Genomic DNA, 8,338 nt, shown 5'->3' on the forward strand with positions numbered 1-8,338 from the left:
ATAGCGTCAGAGCACAGCATTAACGGCTTTTTATTTTAATTGCACATGCTACTACGCTGTTTGAGTCAATCATGTGGCAATCAACTTACCTCATGAGGACAGCCGCTCGCTGATTAAGCCAAACTTATTGGATCATGCCTAGGACGTAACCTGACAACCAAACTGTAATGTTTTACTCATAGCACTGGTTCGGAGTGTAAATGTTACACGCACTATTATACGTATTACACGCAGCTTTCGTAACGAATGCTGGCTGGTTACACAGATACAGCACTGAAATGACATGGCGAGATACAGGCTTAGATTTTTAACGCTGCGCCATTACGCGAAGAACGCATTCGGCTGTCAAATGTATTCATTTTGAAACTGACCTTACCTTTATTGAGAAGGTATTAGTGACACAAATTATTACTTTATTGTGAACTCTGAACGTTTATTAAGGCACTTAAAATTTTGTAGAGAACCGGCTTCATTCGAACTTGTTTGACTGTTGGTCATTAAGATACGTCATCCACGATTGGCCGTCTTCTCCACCCAAAATTTCAGGCCCTGTGTCTACGTCGTCTTTGATCTCATCTGGTTCTCTGCGATACCTGCTCCAAGGGCTGTCTGTAATGTTGGCCACCCTGAGCCGCTTCCGAAAGAATATGCTCTTGACAACTCGTAGCACATTTTCGGGCCTGTTGGTGATGATGCCATCAACGCCGTGCCTGCGATAGAATCAAGAGTGAAAATGCATCCGTGCTCCCAAGAATAAAAATGGAGGCACTTCCAGTACCTGAATACATGGAATGCATCTGCAGCACTTTACCGTCTACTTTAACATAAAGAGACCTGAATGGACCGCATGTTAAAAAAAAAAAGATGCGAAAGCAGCTTCGACAATTATATAAACCGCACATCATGTTTATTACTTTGTAAATCTGAGTGGACCTTTAATTTCCCTCCGTAACAATGTTACCACATGAAGCTAATTAGCGGTCGCCCGTGAAAGACTGTCGCCCGTATTTCACTATTTCACTATAATTTCACTATTAATCTTCCACTGATCAACACCAAAATTTAAAAAAAAATGTACATTCCTTTATGCTCCTTGGTTTCTCTGACGGTTGGCTTCCTTCATAACGAGCTCCTCATTTCCCTTCCTTTTTCCTCTTACCCAAAAGTGAGGCACATGCGAAGAAAAGAGTAGACCTTTTCCGTTGGCATTATTCAATCACTGCCTACTACCTGCGCGGGGAAAAAAGCATTACCGCGTGGCCGGGTGTTGTATCGCATAGCGTTAAAACTGGTGTAGCTGACCTGATGCTCATCGCTATGGGGAGCGGCAGGTCGACGGTCCAGTGGTACACCTTGTCCATGTAGCCTGTCTTGCTGTCGCGCATCTTGACGGCCGCAATCAGTCTGGTGACGGACTTCAGGAATCGCACGCAGTTGGAGAGGCCGTCACCCTGCCACCGATGGCGAGTGATTCCCAGCGTTTTGTACATGCGACCGATCCGCTCCAGCGGATCATTCATACCCACGTCGAAACCTGCGCCGGTGGGGGAAAGGGGAGGGCAGGGGGGCAGCTCTAAGCTTAGAGTTGCCACAGTTCTGGCAGCTTCGGTGGAGCAGTCGTTACAGTATACCAATGCACCACTTTTAAATCGAATGCCTCAGATGAACTAGGCACAACTCTCTACAGCGTGAAGCCACGTATTATAGAGAACAGCCAGAGGTTTTTTTTTGAGCTACAAGAGGATATCTATCGATGGGACGCGTATGCCGAAGGAGCAAGGGAATCGAATATTGAGGGGTGAAGTAGAGAAAATTCCAGGGTAATGGACGCAGCTACTTTCCGTTATGAAAAAAGTAAATAAATCTGTAAATACAACGACACTTTTTTTACGCACCACGGCTATGGCTAAGGCTATGGCTTTAATGACTATGAGATTCGGTCGAAGAGCCAAGGACGCGGGATCAAAAACCCCGCCCAAGACGGCCACATTTCAATGGAGGCGAAATGCAAAAACCCTTGTGCGTGCGATGCCAGCGCATGTTGAAGAACCCTAGCTGGTGGAAATTAATACCATACCGTACCATACCATACCATACCATACCATACCATACCATACCATACCATACCATACCATACCATACCATACCATACCATACCATACCATACCATACCATACCATATCATCATTTCGAAGTGGGAATATCTAAGATGAACGAAAGAGTGAACGAACGAAAGTATTATTGAATGAATGCGCAAAAAAAAGAAAGTTTTCCTAGTTTAGTTTTCGTATTGGGCTTTATTTTCTGTCAACAAGGCCAGTAAAAGATATTGGAGGTTCCTCACCGTGTTGACTTGTTGTGTTAACATTCAAAGTACGTCCTTGGCACAATGCTCACCAATATTTCGGACAAAGAGCCCAATTAAGAATGAAGGCGGAGTTCGTCACGTCCCACCACGCGGAAGCCTTTTCTACGAAATCACCACACTCTTTGCGACAGCTTAATGAAGTGGACACTGTGACTCAAGTTAACCTAAACTTTACATCCAGAACATAGTTGAATTAAATATGAATAAAAAAAAGCAAAATGTGTTTTCGGCACAACCCGTAAACGTTGTAAGTGTTCAGCAATTACATTTGCTGCCGGAAGGTGCACCTGTAAGGGAAGCAGCATATTCTGGTCATTAAGGACGTGGACGTATTTTACACCTTCTCCATATTGATGAATACATACTGTGGTACTGCACTTTCCTCTAGTGGCACTATGGAATTAAGTACAGCTTCTTGAGCCGGCCTTGAAGTGAATCATACTCCAGTAGCAAATATATGAACTGTAGACATAGGAGCAATTGCTAATCAATGCTATGCATGCACAGAAAAAAAAGCATTTGCCGCAGGCTCCGCTTAAAAAAAAAAAAAAAACGATATATTTATGGCAAGGGTATACACATAGGAAGAGTAATTTTTTATTGTTTATATGTAGACATCTAGATCGAGGCTGTACCACCCCTTAACGAAAGGGCAAAAGTTTGGGCTACATGAATTATAAACCTTCAAACGTCAGGTCTTTCGTTACACTCAAGTCCTGGCAACGTTTTCCTGCCTTGGAAAAAACGACTTGAACTCACCAACTTTGTCTAAAAGATGCTCGTGTCCTCTTTGTTCCAGATATGCCATGGCACCTCTGATGACATCCCGGTCTTTTACGTAGCCAATGGATAGTAGTACGTTCATTTGGTACTTTGGAGGCACTGCATTAGCGCAAAAAATTAAAAACAAAACTATACGAGTAAAGAAATTCGCTTTAAATATATTTGATTGCGTGTCGAAGAGAATTTCGGGAGTTCCGGGCTAGACCTATTACAAGGGTTTTAGCCCTGAGAAAGGCAGGCGCCTGGCTCGGGCCTGCTTTTAGCTGTTAAAAAGGCGGCGGGAACCTCTGAGAAGCTCTCTTCTCACACGTCATTGTAGTTCAGCGGCTATTGAGTTCACCTGCTGAGCGTAAAGTCATGGGTACGATCCCGTACTAAGGCTGCTACTGTACGTATGGAGGCTAAATGAAAAGGCTGCTGTCTATTGTGACTATTGTTGACGCTAAAGAACCCCAGGTGGCCGAAATAAATGCGTAGCCTCCCACCCAAGCGTGCTTCATAGTCCATAATGTTGTTTTTCCTTGTAAAACTCCAGCGACTTTACTCAAGTACGTCTACTTTTCAGATAGGCCGACTGAAAGATTATAGTCGGTGAGCTTCGCGTATTTATTATTCTTATGTTGCTGCGGCACAAAGAGAAACTTGCGCGCGTATGGGCAGGTGGTCATATGTTTGCAATCGACCTCGTCATGTCAACAGCCAAAGAATTTTCAGTGAGCGTTCTATATACGCCATTGATATTCCCAGTAGAGTTATTACTATACGCTGTAGAAGCAATGGACTCTGTGTCCCTTATACAGGGCAGAATTTCGAAGGCTGCAGAGGAAGTTTGCAAATAACAGGGCTAACATGCGAAACCAATGGTAGGAACAAATAATTACAGAATATTACAGAGAGAGGCATTTGTCCTGGTGTGGACGTGATCCAGCTGATAAATTCGAGCAATAAATTTGGTCGGTCCGTCACCAAACGATGTGTTTTTTGTCTGTCGTGCGCTGTGCTCTCGTGATTATCGGGGCTACTGGAGTTATCGAGTCAGGAACCGTTACTGAGAGTAAACAACCTTGAGAATTTGGTGCCTGATGTGCTTAACGTCAGCCGTGCAGCTTTTAGAACGTTGTCCCAGGTGTATAGCTCTTAACAGCAGCCTAGTTATGCATCTATAGCGTAGGTTCCAGTAATTACGCTGTAGCTAATTCTGAACAGTATGTTTAAAACCTGTGGCTAGCATTGCTCCAGTTCCTGGAACTCTGTGCTTTCGCGACAGGTTGCGATGCTACCGCACGTTTCTCGGGCCCGTATTTAATTACTCCCTCCTTAAGCCATCAGTATCCTCCCTCATTCTCTTTCCACCCCACCTTTCTTTTTCCATATCTCATTAACACTTGAAAGACCTCAGCCTAAGCCTTCTTTTATTCTTCCTTTTCCTTTCCATCATGGCACGTTCAGGTCTGTACCGAGAATTGAGACAGCTACTGCGCCCATGTCTTTTCGGCAAAAAAGAATTTTCATTTTTCTCAAGATAAAACGCCTTTTTAGGAGAACTTCACTGACCTCCTTTCCAGAGATGGTGATAGAGATTTCGAGCAAGCGTAACACCAGCTCTAGGTTTCACGCTGTTCTTTAGTTTGGTGGTCTTCAGGTCGAGGAACAACAGGCTCATCTTGCCTTTGTATTTTGACTTGGCTGTAGAACACAAAAAGAAAACGATTAATGTTATAACTACTTGCGCTACTACTGAAGCTCGTTTATTCTAGCAAACTAACTGTATTCGACCAGACTTCATCACAGAATTGGATGTCACAAAATTTTAACTGCTCGCCTGCTGCGATGGAAAACATTAATGACGTAGATTCATTTTGTTTGTCTTATTTTGTGCATATAGTCAGCAGGATCGTACGAGATGATGTCGGGCAACCACAACCTTCTCCTCACGTTCCTATTGACTGGCGAGCTACCGGTTTATCCGCCGGCATAATTCTCAAAACTGTTTCGCGCTTCTCGACACAACGGGATTGCTCGGAGGATTATGTTTAAACACGTAGTGTTGCAAAGCAAACATTGACACTGCTGACACCAAGGAAAAGAGTAATATGAAATACAGAACAGGGTTGTTCCATTAGGAAGCCCTAACGAAATGACGGCGTTAACAGTTAAGACATTTTTCTGCTCTTTCAACTTTCAATGGCGCATGAGTGTCGGCAGCCGCTGTTACTTGTTCCACTGCTTGTTCTGTGTGTGGAGAACAATGATAGTTGCAATATGACAAAGTCGCAGTCAACTCACGTTTGCTGGTAACTTCCCGGATGTGGTCCAGGTAGTCAGCCATTCGCTCTCGCTTGAAACAACCGCGAAAGCAGTCGCAAGGCATGCCGTGGTAGGTGCCCAACACGGTGCCGTTCTCGGCGAACTCGATGTCGGCCTCGAGAGCGTTGGCGCCTCTCTTAAGGTAGTCATCGATCTCTTGCACCGAGTTCACCATGTGACCGATTATGTAAAACGGCCGCTTTACACACTGCACATATGCCGGAGGACAGAAACAGGGGTATCATCTGAATTTACCTGAATTATCTGGTATTACCTGTCACACGATAATTTTGAGTGGCCAGACGTAACCATCGCGTCGTATCTCCTAGGCCTGCACTGCTCCCAGTTCTACGCGGACATTTTCAGGTAGTTGTGCACCTGGCGTACCCATTCACCTAACTACACAAGTGCTCTGCAGTAAAGCCAATTATACAAAAAAAAAATGAAGCTTTGTGGCGAAGCCACTCTGCCAGGGTGCCCATGGCTCAGTTGAAAACTTGGGAACGGTCGAAGCTCTGCTCGCCAACTTCTCACCGAACGCAAACGTACAACAAGAGGTAAAGGCAAGAACCCGTGTTTCCGGTTGTGACTCGGCCCCTGCCGGGTGTTTAGCAGGAGTTCACCTACCTCACTGAAATTGCTATGACCACATGCTTTGCTGCTGCAGTGGTTCAACGCTCTACCGCAACTCTTACGGAACCTTGAAGTTGGAGCTCGCTATGAGCGCCACTGTAAGTCAACATTATGCCTGCACCGGCGGGGCAAGAGCATTGGGCTTTTATGCAACCTTGCTGTGGTCGGCGAGAATTTTGTACAACTTCCCAAGGCATAGTAAAAAAATAAAAAAAGTGGAGGAGTAATAAGTCGGTGGATTTTGCAACGGAAAAAGAGGCATCGTATTTGTCGCGTTAACTGCCTACTTCCGTAACAAGATCATTTAAGAAACAACTCCTAAATACATCGAACTCCTCTTGATAAGATAGCTGGGTGGTTATCACTGGGTGGTTGGACTTTCGGGGCCGGTAAGTCATCATGTATAGCCAGAGACACGATAGCCCACTTGTGGTAGTAAACGGGAAATGGAACAACCGATCATGCTCGAAGTATACTTAAGTTTTGAACTGCGAATATAGTATATCCTCGGACGTTTTTGGATGCGCACTAGTCTTTTTCTGCGTAAACATAAGCGTATCCACTTGTTTAAACAACAGTGTTGCTTCATGCCGTTCACAGCCTTTATTTAGTAAACTTTCTGAGGCGCAAGCAAGAAGGTATGATAGCTGAGTAGTTTGAGTTCAAGTGGCGCATCGGTGAAATGCGAGAAAAGGCTTCGTTTGCTGCCTGATACCAAATAAGCTCTCGTCTCATTTTAGTATTAACAATTTTTATCCACGCACGTTAACTTTGCAGTCAGAGGCGAATGCAGGGCCCTCCTTTGTCAGTTGGCATGCCTGCTTTTCTTCCGTAAAAAAAAGAGAAATGCTGTTGTTTATAGCAATATTTTCTCTTTTAGTTGCACAAAATCCTTATTTACAGTATATTCGTTCAGTTGACATCTTTTTCGTTTCTATGCCTTGGTACCTTCATGCTCAGCAAACCATTTAAGAAAAGGGCTTGCGGGAACGCGGCGAGTTGGTTTGCATACATAGACTTTTGCTTTCTTTAAGGGCTTCCGCTCACTGGATATTTTTTTCTTTTTGTAACTATGAAACATTGCTGAAATTTCGATATTATTGCAGCCTTTGCTGTACATACCGGAAAGCGGAAAGAATAGAGGGGCACAAGACAAGACACAAAATGGACCACCATATAAAAATTCTCTTTCATATGCACTATGCCACAAAATGTGCAGTGCTGTAGGTTTATAACACTGCCGATATTAATAAAGAAAGGAAATAAGTGATAACTTTTAATGAGGTCTCTGGGTAGAACGCTTTCTAAACCAGGACCTTGAATAAAGGTTATGTTTTGCTGTGGGAAATATCTGCCTGTTAAGGTACGTATTGCTTTAGCTGCACCATTGATGCAATCCTGGATGAATTTTTGCCGAAAAATTGCATGCACAAATTTTTTTCCGCAGAGGGCACAATCTGGCCACGTCGAAGCAGTGGCAGCGCTGTGGTGCATATGCTGTCTCTGGACATGTGGTTCAGTTTGCTTCTGAGTGAGGGTGGGTAAGAATGCTATCCACCGATGTGCACCGGGTGCATGTGTGATCGCATGTGGGCGTTAGTAATGTGCGTGTGCATGAAGGCCTGCCTGCAACTTACTGTTGCCTGATTGGTTGCTGTCTACAAGGACCCGGCTCGCGTAAAACGAGGCGGCGTAGAGACCTGACATGCAGACTACCTACCACATAGCTGTCGTTCAGCGGGCAAGTTTCACTGAATCTTTTTCGTTAGGTTTTCTTTGCTCACATCACTTACCTTCGCAAGAAGGAGACTTGTGACGACAGAAGCTACAAGGAGGTGCCTGAGTATCATGATGCTCCACGCTTCTGCAACGCGAAGTAACAGGCTTATATTCTCACATATCTCACATGATTCAAGTAACCGCTATCTCAAGTAACTGTCTCACATATCTTGGTGGGCACCCGGACCGCACCGTAAGGGAAGGGATAAAAGGAGGAGTGAAAGAAAAAAGGATGAAAGAGGTGCCGCAGCGAAGGCCTCCGGTCCGGAATAATTTCGACCACCCGGGGTTCTTGAGCGTGCACTGACGTCGCACAGCACACGGACGCCTTTCGCGTTTCGCCTCCACCGAAACGCGGCCGCCACCACTGAGCCACCGTGGCGGGACGGCGGTTCACCTGGACAAAACTATGCTTTCGCCCCTTTCCAGGTTAGCAATGGTGAAACGTCAGCCATATTTTCCCTTCAT

General features: G+C 44.9%; 1 protein-coding gene across 1 annotated transcript; it reads right to left on the reverse strand.

The window, feature by feature from the left end:
- Positions 1–469: 469 nt before the first annotated feature.
- LOC149340938 (dermonecrotic toxin SPH-like) lies at positions 470–7,951 on the reverse strand. Its single transcript, XM_089551206.1, has 6 exons — positions 7,885–7,951; positions 5,438–5,666; positions 4,706–4,837; positions 3,128–3,250; positions 1,303–1,534; positions 470–710 (listed from the first exon to the last, which is right to left on the reverse strand). Exons 1-6 carry the CDS (start codon positions 7,939–7,941, stop codon positions 470–472), a joined length of 1,014 nt encoding a protein of 337 aa, XP_089407332.1. The 5' UTR covers positions 7,942–7,951.
- Positions 7,952–8,338: the final 387 nt, after the last annotated feature.

The sequence above is a fragment of the Amblyomma mixtum genome, chromosome 6, assembly GCF_055824585.1.
Source record: "Amblyomma mixtum isolate Tamu chromosome 6, ASM5582458v1, whole genome shotgun sequence".
NCBI lineage: Eukaryota > Metazoa > Arthropoda > Arachnida > Ixodida > Ixodidae > Amblyomma > Amblyomma mixtum.

Bases quoted from the DNA above. Each gene is read 5' to 3' on its own strand.
- LOC149340938 (XM_089551206.1), bottom strand. From the start codon at position 7,941: ATGATACTCAGGCACCTCCTTGTAGCTTCTGTCGTCACAAGTCTCCTT. The intron at 5,667-7,884 runs GTAAGTGATGTG...GCATATGTGCAG, and splicing joins CAAGTCTCCTTCTTGCGAAG to TGTGTAAAGCGGCCGTTTTA. The intron at 3,251-4,705 runs GTCAGTGAAGTT...GCGCTAATGCAG, and splicing joins TCACCATCTCTGGAAAGGAG to TGCCTCCAAAGTACCAAATG.